General features: G+C 44.8%; 2 protein-coding genes across 2 annotated transcripts in view; both read right to left on the bottom strand.

Annotated features, from left to right (window-relative positions):
* LOC118359889 (IQ motif and SEC7 domain-containing protein 2-like) overlaps positions 1–19,600 on the bottom strand; it is a 49,000-nt gene extending 29,400 nt beyond the window's left edge. The window contains 1 exon segment of the mRNA XM_052482589.1: positions 17,633–19,600. Coding sequence (XP_052338549.1) covers positions 17,633–18,111 — 479 coding nt within the window. The 5' untranslated portion in view covers positions 18,112–19,600.
* Positions 19,601–21,267: 1,667 nt separating this feature from the next.
* Positions 21,268–27,882, bottom strand: part of LOC118360316 (membrane-associated guanylate kinase, WW and PDZ domain-containing protein 2-like) — a 48,386-nt gene continuing 41,771 nt past the window's right edge. Inside the window, 6 exon segments of the mRNA XM_052482262.1 lie at positions 21,268–25,124; positions 26,690–26,828; positions 26,947–27,020; positions 27,023–27,092; positions 27,268–27,344; positions 27,665–27,865. Coding sequence (XP_052338222.1) covers positions 23,950–25,124; positions 26,690–26,828; positions 26,947–27,020; positions 27,023–27,092; positions 27,268–27,344; positions 27,665–27,865 — 1,736 coding nt within the window. The 3' untranslated portion in view covers positions 21,268–23,949.

Raw genomic sequence — 27,882 nt, forward strand, 5'->3', positions numbered from 1 at the left:
ATGATAATGCATGGCTCCATGTCGCAAGGACCTGTACACAATTCCTGGAAGCTGAAAATGTCCCAGTTCTTCCATGGCCTACATTCTCACCAGACATGTCACCCATCGAGCATGTTTGTGATGCTCTGGATCGACGTGTACGACTGCATGTTCCAGTTCCCACCAATATCCAGCAACTTCACACAGCAATCAAATAGGAGTGGGACAACATTCCACCGGCCACAATCAACAGACTGATCAACTCTATGTGAAGGAGATGTGTCGCACTGCATGGTGGTCACACCAGATACTGACTGGTTTTCTGATTCACACCCCTACCTTTTTATTTTTAAGGTATCCGTGACCAACAGATGCATATCTGAATTCCCAGTCATGTGAAATCCATAGATTAGGTCCGAATGAATTTATTTAAATGGCTGATTTCCTATATGAACTGTAACTCGGTAAAGTCTTTGAAATTGTTGCATGTTGCATGAATATTTTCATATTTTTGTTGAGTATATATTGAATTCTGCTTATATCACGCGAAACCACAATAAACATACAGTTCAAATGCAGAGACTCCAAGATCATTGAGTGCTTTTGAAGTGACAGGTTGGCTACAGATTTCGCGCCAATCTCCGCTGCGCTGTATCAACACAATAGACATCGCCCTACACACTAAAGCAAGGCCGTTTTGGTAATGAAATATAGGCTGCAAGCTAGATAGGGTAATCCACCTACTACAAACAGCCTATGTGAATGCAGCCGCACACACAGCTGTCTTACCAAAATAATGCAAACTAAATACTGAAAGTAGTAGCCGAGTTATTCATGCATGCAAACAAAAATACTGAATAGTAGTTTGGCTTAGAATACCGACACAACTGTGAAGGTGAATGAATGAAACAGCAGTACCAAGTGGTAGGCCTAGTAAATAAAATATTGTATCGATAAAATCGTGCCACAATCCATATTTAGGCTGGTTACATGAACAGTAAACAAACGCAGTAAACAAAAGGTGAATGGATGTAACGATCGTTGTTAGAAGACTGGTCGGACCAAGATGCAGGTTAATCATTTTTATTTATTTATGATAACCGGCACAAAACCGGCACAAAACAAGAAAGTACAGCTTTGTAGGGAACGAAACGTACAGCTTTGTAGGGCTAAAAAGCAACAATACAAAATCAAGATCCCACACACAACAGGTGGAAAAGGGCTGCCTAAATATGATCCCCAATCAGAGACAACGATAGACAGCTGCCTCTGATTGGAAACCATACCAAGCCAACCTAGAAATAAATCAACTAGAATTCCCACCCTAGTCACACCCTGACCTAACCAAATAGATAAATAAAAGGATCTCTAAGGTCAGGGCGTGACAGTAGCCCCCCCCCCCACCTCAAAGGTGCGGACTCCGGCAGCAAAACCTGACTCTATAGGGGAGGGTCCGGATGGGCATCCAGCCTCGGTGGCGGTTCCGGTGCGGGACGTCGATCCCGCTCCGCTCGCGGATCCGCCAGCTTAGGTGACGACTCTGGAGCGGGGATCGTCGCCAGAAGCTCCGGACCAGGGATCGCCGCCAGAGACTCCGGACCAGGGATCGCCGCCAGAGACTCCGGACCGTGGATCGTCAACGGTGGAACCGGGCTGTGGATCGTCGCCAGAGGAACCGGACCGTGGATTGTCGCCGGAAGCTCCGGGCCATGGATCGACGCCGGGGACTCCAGACCGTAGATCGTCACCGGAAGCTCTGGACCGTGGATTGTGGGCCGTCATTGGAGGGCTCTGGACCATAGATCGTCACTGGAGGCTCCGGCCCTTGGATCGTCATTGGAGGCTCCGGCCCATGGATCGTCACTGGAGGCTCTGGCCCATAGATCGTCACTGGAGGCTCCGGCCCATGGATCGTCACTGGAGGCTCCGGGGCATGGATCAACAGGACTGGGAACCGTCGCTTGAGGCTCCCGACTGCAGACCGACGCTGGAGGCTCCGGACTGCAGACCGACGCTGGAGGCTCCGGACTGCAGACCGACGCTGGAGGCTCTGGACTGCCGACTGTCGCTGGAGGCTCTGGACTGCCGACTGTCACTGGAGGCTCTGGACTGCAGACCGTCGCTGGAGGCTCCGGACTGCAGACCGACGCTGGAGGCTCCGGACTGCAGACCGTCGCTGGAGGCTCCGGACTGCAGACCGACGCTGGAGGCTCTGGACTGCAGACTGTCGCTGGAGGCTCTGGACTGCCGACTGTCGCTGGAGGCTCTGGACTGCAGACCGTCGCTGGAGGCTCCGGACTGCAGACCGACGTGCCCCCCCCCCAAAAAAAGTTATTGAGGCTGCTTCTTGGGCCTACTTCGTGACCGCGAACCCCGGTGTCGTCAATATCCTTCCTTCGCTGCTTCCGCCTGCTTCCATGGCAGGCGTTCTTCTCCTGCCATTACTTCCTCCCAAGTCCAGGATGTCCTTAACTCCTGGATCTCCTCCCAAGCCCAGGATACCTGCTTCTCCTGGGCACGCTGCTTGGTCCTGGGAACTGTACCAAGCCAACCTAGAAATAAATAAACTAGAATGCCCATCCTAGTCACACCCTGACCTAACCAAATAGATAAATAAAAGGATCTTTAAGGTCAGGGCATGACAATGGAAATTCAAAGCAAAACATATCCTACATCCCACTACAGTGAGATGCAGCCAAGCACAGCTGTCTTGACAAATAAATGTTACTGTTAAAATAGGGCTCCAGAATATTTTTGTTTAGAGATTAATATTCCTGTATCATTATGTGTTCTGAAATCATAGGCTAATTTATTTAGGGCTAATTCACCACATGAGTAAGTGGAAACTCAAAACACATGAACTATATCACTAATTCTAAAGATAATAACCACTCATAGTAGCCATGTATTAATCTAACAGTACATTTAATGCAAAATAAACGTTGCAGTTGTAGCCTATTGTCCAATGCGGCTTATGCACTCGCAATGGCCAATGCACATTATCGCACGTTGCGTATCTCAATATCAAATATCTTTGTAAAATAGTTGCTATTGAGCTCATAATTGAGAGTTAATCAAAAGTATACCTACAGACAGATGAGAACATCCTCTCTTCATCAAGGTGAAATCTGTGACAACAGGATAGCTGGGTTTTCCCAGCAATTGGATTTTATGTTAAACAATCAGAAAACTATTTTGCTGCTCTACACAGCAACAGGCCCCAGCAAAACAGTTACACGGACAGGCAGGCAGACACTTTCATAACAGGAATCATGAGGATAATGAGGACTGCACCGATGCAATCAGTACAGTTTTTTTTCTCCCACAAGAAGGTGTCAAAGGGTTGAAAAATGTGACCAAATGTTTGCAGTCTGGAGCCCTGCCATGTAGGCTTTTCACTATAGGCATACTCTCTAACTTTTGTTTTACTTCAGTAAAAAAGGTCTCCATCTTCGCAAACAACAGTAGCCTAGGCCAAGGCTCTCTCTCCTCAGTATCAGGGCATCCCTGAACAATCTGACTGGCAATATTTTTATTTATTGGCTTTTCATTTATTTATCGGCTAGAAAGCCGGCAATTACCGGCTAACGGAAACCCTGTGCCTCGGTGGCTTTCCATAGTGCCCCTACACACACCATGACACGCTCTGTCCCAAATTTCAACTGAGGGGGCTAAGTCCCTTTTTGCCCCCTCGTGGAGCCGAGTACGATAGCAGCACACAGGGAGTGAATAAGGAGAGTGACACTAACCACGTTTCCAACCTTTTTATGCAAGGAAAGTACATGTCGGATAAAAAAAACGTCATGACAGTGCTGATGGAAACAGCTAATTTGTCAGTTTGGACAAAACAAAAATACACGAGATGAACTGGGATATGTGAGGAATGGCAGTGGAAACGCTTTTATGTGCAAATATTGATATACAGTGCAATCGGAAAGTATTCAAACCCCTTCCCTTTTTCCACATTTTGTTACGTTACAGCCTTATTCTAAAATGGATTTAAAAAACAGAAATAACTTGTTTATATAAGTATTCAGATCGTTTGCTATGAGACACGAAATTGAGCTCAGGTGCATCCTGTTTTCATGGATCATTCTTGATATGTTTCTACAACTTGATTGGAGTCCAACTGTGGTGAATTCAATTAATTGGACATTATTTGGAAAGGCACACATCTGTCTATATAAGGTTACACTGTTAACAGTTCATGACAGAGCAAAATCCAAACCATGAGGTCGAAGGAATTGTCCACAGAGCTCCGAGACAGGATTGTGTCGAGGCACAGATCTGGCGTAGGGTACCAACACATTCCTTTCTAGATGTGGCCCCCTGGATAAACTGAGCAATCGGGGGAGAAGGGCCTTGGTCAGGGAGGTAACCAAGAACCCGATGGTCACTCTAAACAGAGCTCCAGAGTTCCTGTGTGGAGATGAGAGAACCTTCCCGAAGGACAACCATCTCTACAGAACTCCACCAATCAGGCCTTGATGGTAGAGTGACCAGACGGAAGCCACTCCGAAGTAAAAGGCACATGACAGCCCGCTTGTAGTTTGCTAAGAGGCACCTAAAGGACTGTCAGACCATGAGAAACTCTGATGAAACCAAGATTGAACTCTTTGGCCTGAATGCCAAGCGTCATGTCTGGAGGAAACCTGGCACCTTCGCTGCAGTGAAGCAAGAGGGTGGCAGCATCATGCTGTGGGGATGTTTTTCAGCGGCAGGGACTGGGAGACTAGTCAGGATCGAGGGAAATATGAATGGAGGAAAGTACAGAGAGATCCTTGATGAAAACCTGCTCCAGAGCGCTCAGGACCTCAGACTGGGTGAAGGTTCACCTTTTAACAGGATGTCTGAATGTCCTTGAGTGGCCCAGACAGAGCCCGGACTTGAACGCGATCAAAAATAGCTGTGCAGCGACGCTCCCCATCCAACCTGACAGAGCTTGAGAGGATCTGCAGAGAAGAATGGGAGAAACTCCCCAAATACAGGTGTGCCAAGCTTGTAGTATCTTACCCAAGAGGACTCGAGGCTGTAATCACTGCCAAAGATGCTTCTGAATACTGAATACTTTTGTAAAATGTGATAGTTCAGTTTGACATTTTTAATATATTTGCACACATTTCTAAAAACCTGTTTTTGGTTTGTCATTATGGGGTATTGTGTGTAGATTAATGAGGAAAAAAAATATTGAATCCATTTTAGAATAAGGCTGTAACTTAACAAAATGTGGGAAAAGTCAAGTGGTCTGAATACTTTCCGAATGCACTGTAAACATAATAACCACCATATCGAGGGAAACTTGGAGTCACGCAATGATATGTTGTGTGATCCTTCCACTATGACCCAGGAAAGCATGCAGTGTATTAGGCTACAGATTAAATAAATGATGATAAACTTCACAGGGTGGTGAAAGTGCACAGTGATGAGCTTGATGCTCCTTTCCAATAAATAGCGAGGGTCTTATTCTGGTGAAATGACGATCGATGCTTGGCTGCCATTTGACAAAAAACAATTACCTCGTTCTTTTGTCCAGAATAATCTCATAATGTAGGCTATATCCGCACCGTATCTGCAAGCTGTTGGCTAGAGCGCACATGCAAATATCAGAGTGGACACATTCTCTATATAATGCTACATTTTTTTTTGTGACAAAACAACCAGTACAGTTGAAAATGCGATTAAATTGAACTGCAAATGTAACTACATCATCTCACACAGCCTTTTATCCGCAACAAGTCCATTTGAAGGAAACACATCTCTGGTGGGAAAAGGCGCATATTGTTTATCTGCAGATTTTTTTTAATGTTCGTATGAAAATCTGTTGCCAATTGGATGGAGAGAGGAAGCGAAGAGTGGGAGGAGAGAGAGAAGGACAGAGGTTGTATACGGAGGAGGCCAAGGGGGGGAAATAATCAAGTCAAGAGGAGCGGAGCGGAGGAGAGGAGAGGTAAAAGTGGAAGAGGCAACAGAAATATGGTGTGTGGAGGGGTGTTCACAGTACAAATAAAGGACTTCCTCCAACACACAGCAGGGTACATAGAGTGTCAGGACATGTCAGTGTGTAGGTGAGTCTATCTATCTATAGAGGAAGAGTAAGAGAGACTCATAACAACTTACAGTATTGTATACAGTTTAATTATTCAGACCCTTCCCTCAGTACTTTCTTGAAGAACCTTTGGCAGCAATTACAGCCTCAAGTCTTCTTGGGTATGACCCTACAAGTTTGGCACACCTGTATTTGGGGAGTTTCTCCCATTTTTCTCTGCAGATCCTCTCAAGCTCTGTGAGGTTGGATGGGGAGCGTCGCTGCAAAGCTATTTTCAGGTCTCTCCAGAGATTATCGATTGGGGTTCAAGTCCAGGCTCTGGTTGGGACACATTAAGAGACTTGTCCCAAAGCCAATCCTGCGTTGTCTTGGCTGTGTGCTTAGGGTCGTTGTCCTGTTGGAAGGTGAACCTTCACCCCAGTCTGAGTTGCTGAGCGCTCTGGAGCAGGTTTTCATCAAGGATCTCTCTGTACTTTGCTCTATTCATCTTTCCCTCCATCCTGACTAGTCTCCCAGTCACTGCCACTGAAAAACATCCCCACGGCATGATGCTGACACCCCCATGCTTCACTGTAGGGATGGTGCCAGGTTTCCTCCAGATGTGACTCGTGGCATTCAGGCCAAAGAGTTCATTCTAGGTTTCATCAGACCAGAGGATCTTTTTTCTCATTGTTTGACAGTCCTTCAGGTGCCTTTTGACATATTTCAAGCGGGCTGTCATGTGCCTTTTACTGAGGTCTGGCCACTCTACCATAAAGGCCTGATTGGTAGAGTGCTGCAGAGATGGTTGTCCTTCTGGAAGGTTCTCCCATCTCCACAGAGGAAGTCTGGAGCTCTGTCAGAGTGACAATCGGTTTCCTGGTCACCTCCCTGACCAAGGCCCTTCTCCCCCGATTGCTCAGTTTGGCTGGGCGGCCAGCTCTAGGGAGAGCCTTGGTGGTTCCAAACTTCTTCCATTTAAGAATGATGGAGGCCACTGTGTTCTTGGGAACCTTCAATGCTGCAGAAATGTTGTGGTACCCTTCCCCAGATATGGGTATCAACACAATCCTGTATAGGATTGTGGACAATTCCTTCAACCTCATTGATTGTGTTTTTGCTCTGACATGCACTGTCAACTGTTGGACCTTATATATACAGGTGTTTGCCTTTCCAAATAATGTCCAATCAATTGAATTTACCACAGGTGGACTCAAATCAAGATGTAGAAACATCTCAAGGATGATCAATGGAAAAAGGAGTCACCTGAGCTCAATTTCGAGTCTCATAGCAAAGGGTCTGAATACATATGTAAATAAGGTATTATTTAAAAATTTCTAAAAACCCGTTTCTGCTTTGTCATTATGGGGTATTGTGATGTCATTATGGGTATTGTGAATTCATTGTGGGGTATTGTGTGTAGATTGATGAGGATTTGTATTTATTTAATCCATATTAGAATAAGGCTGTAACGTAACAAAATGTGGAAAAAGGGAAGGGGTCTGAAGGGGTCTCTGCCATTGGGTCAGTATCGTTACCTGTTTCCTATTGTATATCTTGAACAATTCAACTCTGATACGCATTACAGTTCATGCCCAGTAAGGGATCACATTCACTAGCCTGAGCCAGTAACCAGGCACAAACCTACTTTAACCAACTGAAGCACAAGCCTCTTGAAAAACCTTTTATTTCAACATTTGCATTTTTCTATTCACTATCTACAGATGGGAGTGTGTGTGTGGGAGCCTACTGCGTCATACACCCCCCTCTACAGATGAGAATGTGTATGTGGGGGAGCCGCCCCCCCGCTCCCCCCTCCCAGTGTGCGCTGCCTCTAGCCTAAAGTTAAGTGTTTTTCGAAACCCCCTCCCCCTATTCTGGGCTCCGAGTCTCCCGCTGCTTGGCAACAGCGCGGACTGCCTGTGTGGGCGTTTGGTGCTGAGTGCCAGGCGATAGAGGCGCTCATTTACCGGAGAAGAAGAGGGGCATGATTACAATTACCTCCATCTATGTAGCAGCAGCACCTGCTATCTATTGGAGCTCTCTAGTAGAGTAAACAATACCACTGTGTGTACTACCCTAAAATTAGGGTTTTAATACTATGCTGGGTGGGTTTACCTATCAGATTTGCTGGTGGTTGTTTGGAGAGACACAATTAGGTTTCATTCAGAGTAGAAGTGGTGGGAAGCCAAATGTACTGAAGAGACTGACATTACGTCAGGCTGTCACAGGATCAGTTAGTCAGTGTAAAAATGATAATGATCCCTCATAACATTTGACCAAAGAAAAAGTTGCCCAACTTTACCAATTGAGGAGACCTGTAGCTTACCCTCCAATGAAAAATCTCTCTCTCTCTCTCTCTCTCTCTCTCTCTCTCTCTCTCTCTCTCTCTCTCTCTCTCTCTCTCTCTCGCTCTCTCGCTCTCTCTCGCTCTCTCGCTCTCTCTCTCCCTCCTCCATACTATTGCCTGTCCTTCACTCCTCTCCTGGTCTCACTCCTACCCTCTCCTCTCTTTGCTTCTCTTCCTCTCTCTATTCTCTCTCTCGCCCACAGAGTTCTTTCAAGAGGAGCTCACAGCGTTCCCACGGTAACCAGACTTCTGCTCCACAGCGCTGCGTGCACATGTGTTTCACCGCGTCCCATCGTCACACTACCACTTGTCTACATCTGAATGCCAAAGACACTGAATCAGGTACTAGTTAAGCAATCCACAATGGCCAGTGGCCAAAGGACAGCTGACATGTCAACTACAGCGAACTGGCTCAGTCCAATCACAGCCATAGATAGATATATGGACAGATCAGTATAGTAATAATGCAGATATAATGTCCTCAGTCAGTCAATGCTAAACCTTCCTACAGCACTCAGAATAACATTTCCAAATGACAAATCCTATAGTTTCTCTTCTGTACAGTACAATCCCCCTAAATGTTCCTTCTTACAGTTGACCCAGGACTGGAGCTCACATGATGAAGCAGTCTACTATGCAACACTGAAAACAAACTCCTAGCTTACACTCAAATAAAATAGATGCTAAACTGAATGCACATTCTAGGGGTCAAGAGTGCATCTTTTATAATAGTTAACCTACTCATGTGTCAACAAAAGAATGTCATAAGTCATCATTTTAATTTCCTGCCTCTGTGCTGATTACCACAGTGCATCTCTAAATGACTCTGTCACCACTCGGGAACTGTTATTCTGTAAACAACCACTAATTTACGGGAGCAAATGACTAACCGTGATCGTTCCAGCTCTAAGCTGCTGTGACATCAGCGGAGGAGGTGGGGGTGTTTAAACCCAGCGTCAACCCACCCCTGTGTGAATATGTGAAGTGATGGGGGTCTGGGAGAGGCAGGGCAGAGGATGGAAGCACAACATCGTAACTGCCGTAGGGAACGCTTTACAGTTTCCACAGCAACCATGTTTTACACAATATTTTATCAAACCTAAGACAAGGACTCCGCTTTAACACCAATCAATATCAATATCCAACAATCTGTCTTCACACTTCACAAGGTCACAGTAAGGTTTTTGAAGCATTGCAGCACCACTAAATGTTCGAGCCTACAAGAGCTAGAACTGATTACCAAACAGAGTGGACCGACAGAACCACTAAACGTTTCTATGGAATGGAATGTAAAGAAACAACCTAAAGAAACACACTGTCTGTCTCTCCCCAGCGAGTAGAGGTGTGTAGGGTTGAGACCTTGGCTTTGATTGCTGTGCAGTGACATGAAATCCCTGGGAGTTCCACTGAGTGGTGAGTGCAGTGTGAGCACGTGCAGAGAGAGCCAAGGTCATTGGTCGAGCCACTCAGGAGACAGGGACGGGGGGCTCAGGTCCAATTGGACACGGTCATCATGACCATGACACTGCCTGACCTCATAAAGACCGACACATCACAGGAGACAACACTCCCATGGTCGAGGAATAGGCTGCGGTCTCAGATTACGGTCCCCTCCATGTGGAGAGACGCACAATAGGATATCAAACAATATGACACATTGCATCATCACAATTCTTAGATCGAATGTGCCTTTTCTCTCAAGAAAATATAAAAGGAAAGTGTTTTTGTGACTGTAGGGTAGAATGTGAGAGCAGACTACACAACCAGTAAACGCCTCCATGTAGGGAATGTAGTGGGAGGAGATTCACTACTTGTTGAAGAGGATGCTGCTGACTTCTGGGCATCTTTACTAGAGAGGGTCCAGAGAGATCTTATTATCTTATATTGCATACTGCTGTTCATTGGTATTGGTCAAGCAGGTTGAGCTAGATCCTATTCCCAGAGTTTTTTTTTTCAGCAGTAACTTTTCAGCAGTACTTCAATGTTAAAGGGGCTTGAGGGGCTTCTGTCAGATAATCAAATGAATGATGTAATCATTGGTGATTATCGTCAACATCTATCATGCCTTCAGTCAAAAAAAAGGAGAATGGGTAAACCAGATGGTGATGGAGGAGAAAAGAGGGAGTGAGTGATGGGAGGGAGGGTGAGAGGATTCAAAAGTAATTTCTGCAGCTCCTCTGAGTCATATCTGCAGCAGAGAGAAACAGAAACACTGAGGGGGAGAGAGAGAGAGAGAGAGAGAGAGAGCGAGAGGAAGTGGTGGAGGGAGGGAAAAATATGGAGTGCAGAAAAAGAAAGAGAGAGAGAGAAGGCTGGAGTGGAGAGGAAGAGAGAGAGTGAGTGTGTGTGTGAGAGATTCAACAGAATTAGCTTCCTCTGCAACAAAAGCCCAAACCATCCCCTGCATTTCAAAACTGAATTAATGTCAGCCTACAAAGCAGAGAAAATATCTACATGTAGTGCCCTGAAGAGAGGCAGAGAGGGGAGGGAGGACAGGAAGAGGCAGAGGGGGAGGGAGGAGAGAGAGCGAGATAAAGAGCTGCAAGGAAAGCAAAAAAACAGCCACCACCTGCACAACGCTCACTTGAGGTTCTAAACCTCATGAGAAAATGAGGAAGAGGGGAAGCTCCAACTATTTATTATATAACACAGAAGCAATACTCAGCAACTCAATAGGGAAATGTTATGAGAAAGCAATTGTGACCAAGATCAAAGTTACTGCACGTGCTACAGGGGTAAAGTCTTTCACCGTGGGGAGAACGGTCACATCCTCCCATTAAAAGACACCATGATAACCATAAGAAACCAGGAGTGTTTACTGTCTAATAATGGACATTCCAGGAGATCATGCACACACACACACACACACGCACGCACGCACGCACGCACGCACGCACGCACGCACGCACGCACACACACACACACACACACACACACACACACACACACACACACACACACACACACACACACACACACACACACACACACACACATACACATGAATAACTATCACCCCTGGGCCAGGGGTAATTATACTAAGGTCACACTAATTAATATTTCACACTCTCTCTGTGTGGGTCTCCTTCTCTATTTCACACATAGTCAGACACTCCCAAGCATTTGCACAAGCATGCAAAAATGCACACACACTTACATAACAGAATACAAACAAACTCTCTGCTTCCCAAATTATACTCTATTCACAAGTGCACAAAGTTTGACCACAGACCATGGGAAAGTAGTGCACTATGTAGGGACTATGGTGCCATTTGGGACACATACACTCCCATGGACTAAGACTGTGGTGATGATCTCAACTCTGCTGACCCCACTGGAGAGATGAAGGGATTGACGTCACGTCAGATTCAATAACCCAAAGGGAAGAAGTTTTGAGTTGTGGATGGGGGTGGGGGGTGGCATACAGTTGGCATACCGCTGAGAAGACAAGTTTTTAATTTCCACACATGGGGATAAAACATTTTTTGTAAGGTCCTTTTATAAACACATTTCATGCAATTCCTCTTATTTTACATGATAGAAGACAGAAGAATATCTTCTAATACCACACAAATGGCCAAATGCAGGCTACTACTGTGCAAGTCGCTATTCAGGTAGGATGCCATTTTTTAAACTTTATTTATTTCCTTTTTTTGTATTTATAATACTTTGTTTCATCATTATTATTATTATTGTATATCATTGTTATTATTGTAGGCCTATTTATTAATCGAAGGCAATTCTTTAAATATGCAAAACTGTAACGAGTGCGCTGAGAGTCGGGAAGCAAGTTCAGGGAGTGAGTGTTTTAATAAATAAAATGAACACGAAACACAAACAACGCACCAACATGAACACAGAGTCAATAACACCTGAGGAAAGAACCAAGTGGAGTGACAGATATAGGGAAGATAATCAAGGAGGTGATGGAGTCTAGTCGAGTGTCATGAGGCGAAGGGGCGCGAGACGATGGTGACAGGTGTGCGGGATAATCAGCAGCCTGATGACCTAGAGGCCGGAGAGGGAGTAGACGTGACAAAAACGTATTCTGTTTAATTCTGTTCAGACTTTTTTGTTGGCTAAATTAAGTTTGATCTGTCTTTTTAATTGTGTGCTCTGTATTTAGTTTAAGATAGGTTATAAGTAGGCTGTTTGTAAAATAGATATAATTAGCCTATTGCTGTAACTTGTTTATTAGGGTGGAAGGTAGCCTAGCGGTTAGAGTGTGGGAACAGTAACTGAAAGGTCGCTGGTTCGATAACCCGAGCAGACAAGGTAAAACATCTGTTGATGTGCCCTTGAGCAAGGCACTTTACCACAATTTGCTCCAGGTGTGCCATACTACTTTGGCTGACCCTGTAAAACAACACATTTCACTGCACCAATCTGGTGTGTGACAATAAAACCTTTTTTAAAATATTTTGGGGGGAGGCGTACTGTAGGCACTAGCCTTTCTTGGTAATTGCTGTTATATAGCCTGTTAAAAACTTTTGTTAAGGCTTAAACCAGTTCGCAAATGTTTAGTTGTATTCTGTTGAGCCTTTTTTTATGGCCAAATTAAGTTCAAACTGTAATGTTATGTTTGCAGCGATATAATATCCTGCTTGTATTTTCCCCTATAAACAATGGCTTGACTTACTTTTGATACTACCCTAAAAAGTTTAGAAACTTTTGAGAAGGTTTGGTGTGGTGTGGCAATTAGCCTATTATGCTGCAGACCTATGATACGAAGGCAGTGCACACCGGCGCTCCACCTGACTCCAGACAGTTGAACTTGAGGTGAGGAAGAATGTTTAAGGCCTACCAGAGATACTCCTAGAATCTAACAATATAATGATTATCTTTATAAAAAATATTTGGATTGAAAAATGTAAAATGAGTCTTCTTCTGAACGCCTATATCTGTATAGCAGACGCAGTAGCCTATCTGACAAAGTTAAAGAAATGCATCTTGGTGTCGTAGCATACCGCCAGCATTTCTCTGTCTCTCTCTCTGGGGCTAGGCATACGCTTCTCTTCCTTCATATTTCTTTTTGTAATATTAATATCATACAGTGGAAGCCTATAGGTCTATGCATGCAATGCCCTTAATCCTTTAGTGCTCAGATCTCTGACAGCTGAACCGTGAGGTGGACATTTATTGTTTTAGGAAAGTAAAAAACAATATAAAAAAAAGGCTAAAAAGTTTTGCATATTGTCACGGATACCTCCGGAAATGTCAAATTACGCACACTTGGTTCCTATTTCCTACTGATTGATTTGTATAAATATGCTCTTTGGATCTCCATTGGACTGTCGATTATTGTTACAATGTCCGTTGGTCGTGTGAGTACCTGTGCTGTGTTTTCGGGTCTCACCCCGTGTATGTATTTGAGGTACTCCTTGCTCTTTTGTTTGGGTTTAACCCTGTATTTTGTATATGTGTTTGTTTGGTCTTCGTCCCCGTGCCTTTACATGGCACGCTTTGATTTCTGTGAATAAAAAACCCTAATACGCATTCCTGCGCCTGTCTCCCGACTCTTTATACCAACGTGACACATATGATACACATCCAAACACAATGAACAGTGTTTTTGTCATTTGTTATAGTCTGTTTTTAAGGACATGTAAATGTGGCTCATTTAACCTATATCCCTCGTTTATTGACGACCCTGGCTGTGTGGGTGGACACCCCAATGGGTTACGCACCCAGTGCATTATGGATGGCCAGTAAATTTCTCAAATGTCCGTTAAACTAAAAAAATCTTCCCGGTCACTTGTCAGGCACCATATTTTCAGTCAAAGTTTAACAATCAAAGTGCTAAAGGTTCGAGGTTCCAAAATCCTTCTATGGATTATATCTATGGCCACACTATGTTGGAGTGCGTGTTTCCCAAATTGTTGCCTTCCCGACTGTAAGTGCTTGTGATAAAACTTACTCCACAGATTGTTTTGGAGAAGCGATCCTCTGTGGCTAAATGATGCTCTCTGGTGTAGTATTTTGAATGATTTGATTTATGTCTCTTCAGACAGGACAAATATCATTTTGGGGGAAATTGTTTTGTGTAGCCTAATTTTTGCAAAATGATTTCAACGTATCCCCCAGAACCCTTACTTCCTGTGGCTATGCCCGAAGGCCTGCAACTCACACTGTTCATTTTCCCATTAGTGGATGCAGAGGGAATGGAGTACGGGACAGCTGTTTGGGCTACACCGCTGTGCTGCTGGAAGAAGAGATGGACTAGTTTGTGCTGTTGTTACTGTGGTTCAGAAGCAGAAGGGACCTAGTTTATCATCCTTTAAGTCAGGCCATTTGACTGAACATCACAGCCCTAAACATCAGAGCACGAGGATCGGACAGTCACATAATTAGTCATTATTGATAAAAATTCCCTTAACAATGGGCTAGTTTGTGCTGTTGTTACTGTGGTTCAGAAGCACAAGGGACATAGTTTATCATCCTTTAAGTCAGGCCATTCTACTGAACATCACAGCCCTAGACATCAGAGCACGAGGACCGGACAGTCACAGGGGCAATGTTGAGATAGTACATTTTCTTCCAACAGACAAACTAAGCGGCCACAAATACCTAGTCTCTAAACCTAGCCCCTTTGCTCTGCCCTCCCTCCTCCTCCATCTCTCTAGCTCGCTACCTCTATCTTCCTCCATCTCTCTAGCTCGCTACCTCTATCTTCCTCCATCTCTCTTTACCTCCCTGATAACAGATGGTGAACCAGTGTGTGTGTTCTACTGTTTCCCTTTTAGAGCAAAACATGCTGAGTCGGGGTCGCTCTCTCTCTCTCTCTTTCCCATGCTCTCTTCCCTATCTCCCTCCCTTCATCTCTATATCCCGCCTCTCTCTCTCTCTCTCTCTCTCTCTCTCTCTCTCTCTCTCTCTCTCTCTCTCTCTCTCTCTCTCTCTCTCTCTCTCTCTCTCTCTCTCTCTCTCTCTCTCTCTCTCTCTCTCTCTCTCTCTCTCTCTCTCTCTCTCTCTCTCTCTCTCTCTCTCTCTCTCTCTCTCTCTCTCTCTCTCTCTCTCTCTCTCTCTCTCTCTCTCTCTCTCTCTCTCTCTCTCTCTCTCTCTCTCTCTCTCTCTCTCTCTCTCTCTCTCTCTCTCTCTCTCTCTCTCTCTCTCTCTCTCTCTCTCTCTCTCTCTCTCTCTCTCTCTCTCTCTCTCTCTCTCTCTCTCTCTCTCTCTCTCTCTCTCTCTCTCTCTCTCTCTCTCTCTCTCTCTCTCTCTCTCTCTCTCTCTCTCTCTCTCTCTCTCTCTCTCTCTCTCTCTCTCTCTCTCTCTCTCTCTCTCTCTCTCTCTCTCTCTCTCTCTCTCTCTCTCTGATCTGAAACATATTTAGATGGCTGAGGGTGACCTAAACATGGATGATGTAAATATTGTGTATATTAGTGGGTTGTTGTTGACAGATGACAGGCCTCACCAGTGGCCTGAGAATGAGCTGAATGGTGTGAGTTGGGTAAGGGTTTGAGGACAAGGTCAGGGCAGAGAAGAAACCAACACAGGATAACCTCAAATAAATCACAACTCCATATTACTGTAAATATGGCACTTGAATTGAAGAACAGTCGCTATTCCTTTAACAACCAAGCTAAGTATACTACATGTATTGAATGTGGTACTTAAATTGAAGAACAACAGCTATTAGCTTAAAATCTAAACTAGAGAGCTAATGTGTCACAAGCACTGCCATTAACAGGGGAGAATCTACAAACTGTCCTACATTTGCAATTCATCAGTGTGCTTAACACCCACATAAATACCTAATATGTGTTTCTATCAATAGGGGATTTGGTCTAGTCAAGAGTCTGAATCTATCTGATTAGGGATTGAGAACCAATTAATGAGAACAAATAAATGAAGATGACGTCAAAAGGGGGGAATTAAGTCGTAGTCCAGCGCAAAATGAGAAATAATGTGATATGATTCATATGATTTGGTGATGTTATTATGTCTTCAAAACAATATTGCTAGAAAAGGTCATATGGTAGTATACAATAGTATTTTTTACAGGGATCTGTCTATAATATGCCTAGTACCTGAACATATTAGACCAAATATTATTATCTGTGTGTGGAAGTAAAACTGAAAAGAGGCTTAGATTGTTTGCCACAGAAGTGTGTTTCCAGACCTTCACTTTAGCCTGACCTCTAGCTCGAGATTCATGGCCAATAAGGCCTGACCTCTCACTCAGAAACGAACCTAAAGGAAAGTGCATTAGTGAGCAGACGTGGGCGTCAAGCTATAATTTTATGATTTTGAAGGACAAAGGCACTGAGCAAAGCATAATCATTTCATATGGTTTCTCCACACACACATACGAGCACACGTGCGTACACACACACACACACACACACACACACACACACACACACACACACACACACACACACACACACACACACACACACACACACACACACACACACACACACACACACACACACACACACACACACACACACACACACACACAGTCTTCCTCTGCACATGACACATCCCACTCCTACACATAAAGCATAAAGAAATCACTCCTTCACACAGATCTCACAACCCCGGTAACAAAATCAGCGCACTCATAAAATGGAACTCCCACAGAAAGAGGCACAAACACGCAAGTCACTGCATTGACCAGAACACACAATGCACTGACTATACATTGCACTGGCTGAACTAAAACTCAGGTAGAAGGTGTTACAGCAACGGTCAGCCTGTGTAAAATGAAACCCTGACCCCCTGAGTACACACAGGATCCACAAAGCAAAGCTCCAAGCAACTTCATCAATATGTAGTCATCCTCTAGTCCTCGGTATGTCAGACACTCACCCCTTGAACACAGCTACACCTATTTGAGACAGTGTGGTTCTAGTGAGCACATCACTTCCCTTCAAACTAATGTGATCTGGATGCAAATATCCCTTGACTTTTACTCAGTGGTGATGTCACTCACTGAGGAATACAGAGGAGTTATATAACTGTGGCAGAGCTGTTTGTTTGTCTGATCACAATTAAATGAACAGTATGCCAACTCCTTTTAAGCCAGATTAAGTAAGATCCGCCACAGGGGGCATATTGGGCATGAATAATTTGGGCATGTTGGTAACATCCAGCTGATGCTCAGAGACTACCATCAAGGAACAGTGACAATTAGTGACAATGTTTTCCTCAGTCAGGGAATAAAATCATAACACCATATCCATCAAGCAACCCATGCTTCAGTGGGTTGTGGAAAGAATGCACTGGGGGGAAACATGGGAATTATACAAAAGAGAAACAGAAACAGAACCCACTTTCTGCGGATGGTGGAGCTGTTGGTGTCAGAGCTGTCTGTGTGGTCCAGTCTCTCCTGCTGCTCCCGCTCGGCTGGGTTCGAGCCACAGGACATGCCCCGGGTCAGCCTGGTGTGGGCACGTCTCTCCCGGCTCGGCCCCGCAGGGGGTACCACCACAGGGGGTGGCGCGGTGACGGGGCTGGGGGTGCTGCCACTACCTCCACTACTGCTGCCAGGGTGGATGGGCAGGGAGAGGGGCTGCTCTGCTCTGTGGTTGGTGTTGCTGTGGTTCTGTTCGGGGAGCTCCGGGGCTCGTGGAGGAGTGGGTTTCTCCAGTCTCAGGTCCTGGTTCTCCTGGCTGACTCGGTCCAGCTGACCTTCCAGCTCCTCGATGCGCCGCCGCTGTGTCTCCATGAGCTTGGCCTGGCTCTCGATGATGTTGTTGAGCTCCAGGAGGTACTCCACGGCCCGGTTGGGGCTCTCTGGACTGGTCTCCATGATGTGAGGCTTTGCTACAAGGAGGCTCCAGGGTAACACCACCTCCGCCGTTACGACCCTGGAGCTCCAGATCCCACCCCCCCCACCAGCCCTGATGAGTGGGGGGGAGAGGGGAGGACGGACAGGGGGGCTGGAGGAAAATTAACTTGGGGATTGTTTTTGTCCCTTTCCACTTTACGCAAAAAAAGCCTTTAAAGAGATTCAGAGACGGCAAGGGACACAACAATGTGTCGACAGTTTCTCAATCGATTACATATCACAGTATCTCAAAGCAAGATGGGGTTGTTCTACGTCCACAAAAGGTGGCTTCACCAAGAGAACAGTGCAAAGGCGAAAACAAAGTAAGGGGTAAAACTGAGTGTGGTTAGCTGAATGCTTAGTGTCTTTAGGTTCAGCATCTTGAAGGATGATGGAAGATGGAAATCCAGGACGTTGGGCATCAGGTGTCATTCCAAATGATCAACCAAAATCAAACAATAAAAAAGAGAGACGGATCAAGGCACAGAAAAAAGAGACAGAGAGGTATAGTTGAAATCTGAAACAATAAATGCACATTAGCCATCTTGGTAATTCAATATTCCCCTCTCCTGTGGAGAGGCAGACAGAGGGGGTTACTGTGTAATACAAGATCAGTGAAATAAAAAATTATACACACCAGTGACTCTTGTCATAGAGCCCAGTGTTCTCCTTGTCAACTTCAGTCAAGATGTGTTATCATTTCAACAGCCAATTTGTCTGAAAACAGGTCGATTCTCCCCCAAATTATTAATGATCACAAAAAGTTTTCTGTCTCCCCCGATGAAGAGGGGAGGGAAAACGGGGTCAGGGAAATTGGCGTGTTAAGTTCTCCCACTAATAAGCAGTTTTGTCAAAGATTATATAATAGAAAACATACCATGTTCCCTCCCACATAGACTATCCCTGCAGTCTCCACCTCATCCTCCTCAACCCATAACTAGATGTGTCTTTGGAAAAGCCTAAATGAAGACGTTGGACGACTGATTAATTTCATAGTTAGAGGTCCAAGTATTCACCCCTGCCCTGTACAGACCACACCTAAAAGCCCGAGGATGGTTTAGGCTATAGATTTTGCCCGAGTGTCCCTCGTAGATCACCGCACCGTGTAGCTTCACCTCACGCGTCCATGACGAAGAGTTGCCTACTCGAACTCGAGTCTTTTTAAAAATCTTTATAGACAGTTCAATTTCTCTGTAAAATATTCCACACGTCTTCAATACACATACTTGATATGTATAAGGAGTTTCCACTTGCCTGTGTTCTGTTCCCGACGTTTCAGGGAAAACCAATAAAACAATCCGCTGCGCACTTTCTAAAATCCCATGTGATACAAATAAATAAAGTGCATTTATCAAACTATTTTCAATGTTTTACCCATCTGTAATCCACTATGGTAACAGTCGCAGTAACTTCACACCAGTGGTGGTAGAGATATGCGAAGAGATGGACTCCTGGCAAATCTGTGAACTGTAGGCTATGAGCGCGCGTGGGTCTCATGGGCGCTCTTGTGCCGACGCGCAATGTTTGATGCACATTATAGGCGATTGACAAATGTAGGGTAGAGCATCGGCACCTTAAAATGTACATGTTTCTAAAAACGTTTTGATTGAAATATGGTCTGCAATGATCAATTGAACGAAATCGTTATGTGCATATGATATGCATTCATCAATGGCTTTAATTCCAATTGTTGAACTGTTTTTCTTATTGGTTTTGAGGCATTATGGCTATACAGATGACTGGTTTGATGTAAATTCTATTCTCTGTAAACATTCCCCAAAATCTCCACAGTGAAGGGAAGTTAAAGTAATGTCCTAAAGCCGATTCATTTCGCACATGACTCAGCTGGAGAAAATCCAGAGGGTGCTGGCTTTCTGCGCTATCAATAACTTTAATTGCAAACCGCTATGCTGAGCAGAACCTAGTCATTACCAGCATAGGCCTACAGTAATATGTTACTATTGGTAATAGGCTTTTGCATCCTCTCATGGCTCCCTATGTGCGTTTTCTTCAGAGTAAGACTAATGACACTTCACTACTTCAATGATGCGTCAGAATATAACCAAAATAGCCCACTAAAGGGCCTCTGTGCCACAATATTTTTAGTAATACAGGATTAAATAACTGCCATTTTCCGGTACAAATTTTGTAAAGATCTCTGTGTAATTGCTCATGTCACAATAACTGTGTGTGTATGTGTATGTGGGAGAAAGACAGATGGAGAAAGAGAGAGAGAGAGAGAGAGAGAGAGAGAGAGAGAGAGAGAGAGAGAGAGAGAGAGAGAGAGAAAGAGTGAATGTATGCATGTGGGCGTGATTGTGTTAAAGGTGAGGCAATTTGTTGTACACTAATAGTAAAAAGTCTGATATTAGATAAGAGAGTACATGGAGAGATGTGAAATCCCTGCTCTTCCACAGAGCCTGGTAAATCATTCATGTGTTACTAAAAGATCAGCCATTTGCCCTCTCCTGATAGTCATACATCTGCCACACACACACACACACACACCCTGTGTGCCCGGTTCCTCCTCTCCCTCTCATACATTCTCTTTCCAGGCGCATCTAAACATTCACATACATACTCCATCTCCATCTGCCATGCTAACACTGAAGCTATTCAGACACTACCTCTCTCCCCCTTTCACTCCTGCTGTACATCTCTCATTCCAATTCCTCTCCTTTATTCACTCCCATATACTATCTCTCTCTGCCATCTTCCTTTCCAGCTCTCTTCTGCTACTTGTTTTTATCTCTTGTTTGTTTGCAAGCCTCTGTGAGTCCCAACTCTGACTCAGTGGTGATTTTGGAGATGTTGATTTGATGGCTGTCAACATCAGTATAGGGTAGAGGAGAAGAGGGTCCTTATGTGCTCTGAAGCACTGCCCTCCAGTGATACCAAAGCTAAGATGGATGAAAACACACGCACACACACGTACACACACTCACGTACACACATGTACACACACGCACGTACACACATGTACACACACACGTACACATTTTTTTTTTAGATGCATTTCCACCCTCACCCTCCGCACTGTACCACATTTTACTGCCATCTACTGCTTTAAGTAGAAAACATCTTCTCAATGAACCTCATCTCATACTCACACAAGTATCGTCAAAATAGATGAGAAAATGATGTAACGTAATATAAATATTTTATTAGCAGTTTATTTTAAGTTTGTTAACAATTTATTGGCATTTTAGGAAAATGAAAAAAATGAAGCATTGAAAAACAAGTTACAACAGTAACAACAACCGTCTCAATAAAAAATAATGAAGCATTGAAAAACACAAGTTACAACAGTAACAACAACCGTCTCAATAAAAAAATGGAGCTTAACTGGACTGGTTCGGTAGTCATGTGCTGATGTGTAATAATTGATTTATATTCTGGTTAACACTGGAGACGTGCTGTGACAGTTGTGATGTGACACCTCTGCTTTTTTTCCATTGGCATGAGAAAAAGAATGTAAAAACTGTATCTAAAATTAGACAACATCATAATTTATACATACTCAGTTGCTTCCCTCACAACACTGTTTCGGTGGGTCAGATAATTCAATACATACAGCGCCATCTCCAAATGTCTTGAATAGAATGTCAATTGAAAGCAATGTGTCTTCCTGTATTTATTTTTCAGTCCTTTAACTTAATATATATTGGTTTATCGATTATATATCTAACTACCTGGGGATTTAAAAAATACATCTGTACAAAAATATCATATTTGGGCCCTAACTCCCATAACTGGCTTACAACTGTCTGCCAATTGTTTGGCAAAGCAATGACAGATTGATTTAATATCTTGTCCTTTATTTATTCAGATAACTCAATGTCAGGAGTCGTTGGCTGTTTTTACTGAAGATAAATAGACATGAAAAATACGTAGATGTTTGATCATTTTAGTCATGACAGGGGACTATAACGACACACCCACTACTCATTCATTATCCAAATGCCACATACACAGTATGAGCCAGCTTAATGGTTCAGTATGGGTTTGGTTACCAAGGCAACTACAAGTTAAGAGTAGTGGTGAATGACTCCGGGATTTTGGGAGTTGAATCCGACTCCGACTCCTGCTATCAGAGCGGTTGGAGTCGACTCTTTCTCGACTCCCGACTTCAATTTGACAAAACACTTCAAAATTAGCTCAAATTGACTACAGCTGCATTGTCAGAGTGTGTGCGCTGAACTGGGTGATTTATTAGCAATGCATATGGAGCCATTTGACTCTATCTAATTACCAAAATATTCTAGGCTTAACCAGTAGCCAACACCAGCCTAGTTCCCACGGCACATCTTTCTGAACGACTCTATGATGTTTTGAAGCTTCCGGCTGCAGATGATGTGCGCTGACGCCGTGCCGTCTGGGAACACTAGCTCTGGTTCAGGGAGTAGTGTTAACCACGGTTGCTTGTGCAGCTAGCTAGTATTTTTAAAATTGTTTTGAACCTTTATTTAACTAGGCAAGTCAGTTAAGAACAAATTCTTATTTACAATGACGGCCTACCAAAAGGAAAAAGACCTCCTGCGGGGGCTGGGATTAAAAATACAAAAATAAAATAAAAATATAGGACAAAACACACCATCACAACAAGAGAGACACCACACACACTGTTGGTGTGTACCCATGCTGTTGGTGGCGGTAACATACAATCCTATCTGGCACCCTTCGACCTCCCGTCTCATCTCGTATGTGTCACAGCGTCAGTGGCGTGATAAGGTATCTGCTGGAGTCAGACCCTGTTGGGATTTTAAGAGTCGACTCTGACTCTCTGTGGTCAAGGAATCAACTCTTTCGGAGTCAACTCCCCACCACTACAGAAGAGGGCACGGCACTACTGTAGAATGGATAGTGGCTCTGTTCTTACTTCCAGGAAATAACATTTTGACAATATAAATATGTATGCATGCTGTATGACTTTGGTAAGATTTGTTTGATAGAAGGGTTTACCCTGATACTGCACCAATATCACAACATTCATTTCAATAACATGAAATCACAAGTGTATAATATGGATTAAAATGTTGTCAGTAGCCTTATCTTTTATATGTATTATTATATTTCACAGTACCAACAATGTGAATCAGGGCTCCATTCAATATTGTATATACAATAGCATTGAGATATGTATTTAATACACATATTTAGTATACAGATTGCACAAAGTCACGGTCCTCTGAAAGTCATCACGATCAAATGAACACACAGAACAGCATCTATGTCAGAACAGTTGGATGGACAGTAGAAGGAGTCGCAGGTACCATACAATACCACCCCTTCCCTTCACATTCCCTGGGCAAAGTGTAGCCTGGGTGTGTTGCATATTATTGCTCAGTATCATGAGGTATTATGCTGTCTCTCTATCTACAGTGGAAGGGAACTGAAACTCCAATACTTAAGTACACTGGCATGTGTCACTACAGAGAGAACGACCATGCCAGTTCCTAACAACTGCAGGAGGACAATTCTATTGCAACTCTTGAAGGAGAGCAGAGAAAGGTGCTGTATTCAGAAGGAGGACTAGGGGATTTCCACAGACGAGAGGAGAGAAACTGATTTCCGTTCCACTGGAACATCTTCAAATATTTACAAGTGGACATTGTCAACAGTAACATCAGTCAGAAACCAGCTGTCAAAAGGCACAAAGAATATTACTAAATAATATGACATATCAAAAGCGTCACAATAAAACCAACTGTGTTGAGTATAGTTTAAAAAGAGGGGATACAGTTTGGTACTCTTCTTGATCATGAACCCTTGATATGATAACCGTTTCCTCAAACAGCATGTATACTTTTGCTTTGCTCTCTATATTCCCGATTCTTCGATGACTCCTCTTCCCCTCCCTCTTTTTCTCGGTTCTCCCGCAAGCCTGTTCTCCTGTATGACCTCAGTGATCCTCTGTTGGCTGGGTTTGAGCCAGGGGCCTGGGAGCAGCAGGGCCGGGGTCCCCAGAACAGACCCCTCTGTGAGGGCCAGCGAGAGGCCAGAGACACTGGCAGCATACACACTGCCATCTGAGTGGCTGGTTACTGACTCTGCATGCTCCAGCTCAGAGGAGGGAGTTAGGAAGGAGAAGGGATCTCTCTGTAGTGGAGAGGCCACACGGGACTCCAAGGAGAGCAGGTTGTTCAGGGACTGAGACCTTTCTCTTTCCTCATCATTTATCCTCTTCCTCTCCCACTTTATCTCCCTCAACCTCCCATCCTCTCTCTCCCACTCTCTGTCCCTCAATCTCTCACTCTCCAACTCCCTTTCTCTTTCCATGTCCCATTCTCTCCTTTTCCTCTCCCTCTCTTCCACATCCTCTTCCTCCCAGTCTTGCTTGGGCCTGGGCAGCCTTCTGTTAGTAATGGGGAGATAAGCATCTACCTCCTCTACATCTTCTTCCTCCTCTTCCACCTCTTCTTCCTCCATATCCTTCTTCTCCTCTCTTTCCTTCACCTCCTCCTCTTCCTCTGTTTTCCCACTGTTCTCCCTCTTCCTGACCCTCTCCTCACTCCTGCTTTTCCTTTTTCTCTCTCTCCTCCTCTCTCTCTCCCTCCCTCTCTCATCCCCCCTCTCTGCCTCTATTTGTATGTTATCGTTGTTACGTTTCCTCAGGGCATCTCTGGGTAAACTGTGAGAGCCTCCCTTGTTCCTGTTCTTCCTCCTCCTATCCCTCCCTCTCACCTGAGTCCTCTCTCTCAGGCCGCTGCCTCCTGTCTCACTGTCCTCCTCCTCCACTCTCTCAGGACCAGGGTCTGAATCAGGGCTGTGTCTCACTTCCCCTGCTCCTTCCTCTCCCTCTGAGCTGCTGCTTCTGCCTCTCCCTGACCTGCTTCCTTTCTTCTTCTTTTCTCTCCCTTTCGAAGACCTCCCCCGCTTCTTCACCTTGGACCTGTAGCTGCGGCTCGCCCGGCGGGCCAGGTCTACTGCAGCCACACTCTGCTCCTCGGGGTGCTGCAGTGGGAGGAAGGGGGAGGTGACTCTGCGCTCACGGCCTGATGAACACACAGGGAGGAACCCAGGAAGCAGGGAAGAGAGAGAACACATTGAATAGGTGGAGAAGAGAATAAGGAGAGTTAGAGAAGCAGATGATGTTACATCATCACTGTAGAGGAACTCCAGAGTTCACAGGGAATCCTTGTAAGAATCTGTAGCTGTATGTGTGCAGGTTGTGTTGTCTCAACAGCTGCTACTTCCCTGACCTCTATGTATCCCTGCGTTATAACCATTACAGTATATCAACATTGTGTGCTCTCATGCAAATGTCTCCTGCATTGTTGAAGCGTAGAGATCACTAGCTCTCTTTTGCATTGAGCAACACTTAGAAGATTCTAGTGGCAAGGTTAGACACAAATCAATTCAACCAAGGGATATTGTTCTCATTGACTTAACTGGCATTTTTTGGGGGTTAAAACTAAGGCTTGAGTCATTAGTTATACCCCTGTCTCAACATTTCAGCATGTGGATGATCATGGTCTCACAATGACAGTGACACAAGGTATTTTCAACAACGAGAACAATAGAGACAACATTAAAGACAACAGTAAAGACAACAGTAGAGACAAGATAGGGATTGAGGAGGAGAGGAATGTAAGGAGACAAGTAAATGGAGGACTAACAGGAACGATTACCAACCGCGTGTTCTCTGTCCGGCCGATGACATAGAAGCAAGGCTCGCCTAGCTTGGAGTTGGTCATACATAGAGACAGACTGGACAGCTCCACTGACAGGGAGAGAAGAGGAGCGGAGGAAGAGCAAAGAAGAAGAGAAAGATGTAGAATAAAATAAAACAGGGAAAGAAGACAGGAAATAAAGAGAGAGCAAAGGAAAATGTGGTGGGGAGGTAAGAGGGAAGGTAAGAGGGAAGGTAAGAGTGAGAGATGGAGGGTTCAAAGAAGGAATCAAAAGAAAAGGAGAGAAATAATAAAAGGAAGGAAAGCCCCAAAAAGAGAAAAAAGAAAAGCATTGTTAGTAATTTAGTAGAAGGGAAAGAGGTTATAAACCCAAGACACCCAAGAGAGATATAATACAGCCAAGAGAGATATAATACAGCCAGAGAGATATAATACAGCCAGAGAGATATAATATGGCCAGAGAGATAAACAACGGAGTCAATCACCACCTTCCGGAGACACCTGAAACCCCACCTCTTTAAGGAATACCTAGGATAGGATAAAGTAATCCTTCTCACCTCCCCCCCCCCTTAAAAGATTTAGATGCACTATTGTAAAGTGGCTGTTCCACTGGATGTCATAAGGTGAATGCACCAATTTGTAAGTCGCTCTGGATAAGAGCGTCTGCTAAATGACTTAAATGTAATGTTAAATGTAAATGTAAATGTAACAGACATTTGACAGTTTGAGGAGGATTCTCTACTGTTTATGCTCAGTTGAATGTCCTGATTCTCTCTAGTCTACCGCCACTTTATCCTCAGTCCTCATCCCACCTGCTCTGTTAAAATCAAGTGAAACTGAGTGACAGTTTGTGCTGTGGGAGGAGTGTCTCTGGGGTTTTACAGTGCTTCCAACTTCTATCCCCCCCGGTCCTTTCTGTGTCTTACCGTAATCAGGTACGTATCCGTTGCCTTTCTTTAGCACCAGGTGTATGCGGTGTCCTCCCCTGCGTATCTGCTCTACAGCCAAGCTGTGGGTCATCCCTGCTGTGCTGTCCCCGTTGATCTCCACCAACTGATCGCTTACCTACAGCACAGTTACAGCACAGTCCTTAAGCTGAGGTAACTTACAGGGAAACTTTAGACACAGCATTCTTTAAAGAGGTACCCTGGGTTGGTCCGACATTCTAAAACAATACGCTCACCTGTATTTTGTGGCTGCGTGAGGCAGGTCCTCCCTCCATCAGTCCCAGTACGTACAGACTCATGTTGTACTCATCCCCCCCCGCAGACTGAACCCAAAACCTGTTGGGCCGCGGTCTAGATCCACACTGTAATACCTAGAGTCATGCTAAAGACGAAACAGAGAGAGGTGCATATCAGGTGCATATCAGTCTCCGGAGAAGAGAAAGATACACAGACAGAGAAACGGTGAAAGCGAGTGCGAGTGTCTCTGTGGAAAGGAAGCACAGACCGAGGACATTATACACTCACTCAGACACACAGAATGGATGGATGGCCCTCACCTTGGGTCGTGACCTGTGCCCTTTTCTGCTTCTGTAATTGGGGTCATAGTCTGCGGTCTCTGATAGGCTGGATGAGTCTGAGAGAGAGGAGGGGTTGAGGTTAGCATGTCAATGAAGACAGAGAGTAAAAAGGTACTGGATGCATGTACACACAGAGAACATTGACATCTTAGTGACCCTGTGAACTAAAATGGGGAGGAGATTAGTTTATATTCTTTTTAAATGTGAGTGTATAGGCTGTGTGTGTGTGTGTGTGTGTGTGTGTGTGTGTGTGTGTGTGTGTGTGTGTGTGTGTGTGTGTGTGTGTGTGTGTGTGTGTGTGTGTGCGTGTGTGCGTGCGTGCGTGTGTGTGTGTGTAAATATGTGTGTGTATACAGGTGTGTTTCTTTGCACTCACATGTGCTAGGACGGGGGATGATGGTGAGGCGTAGGGTGTTTCCAGCTCGGCGCAGGATATGGGCGAGCTCCCGGTGGGGTAGGGTCACCACAGAACGCCCATCGACCGCCTCCAACCGGTCACCGGGTCGGATCTGACCGCTCCTCGCCGAAGGACTGCCCCGACGCACCGTCACGAACCGGTGAGGGAGGAGCGAGGTGGCTGGAGAGAGAGAGAGA

The sequence above is a fragment of the Oncorhynchus keta genome, chromosome 27, assembly GCF_023373465.1.
Source record: "Oncorhynchus keta strain PuntledgeMale-10-30-2019 chromosome 27, Oket_V2, whole genome shotgun sequence".
Lineage (NCBI taxonomy): Eukaryota > Metazoa > Chordata > Actinopteri > Salmoniformes > Salmonidae > Oncorhynchus > Oncorhynchus keta.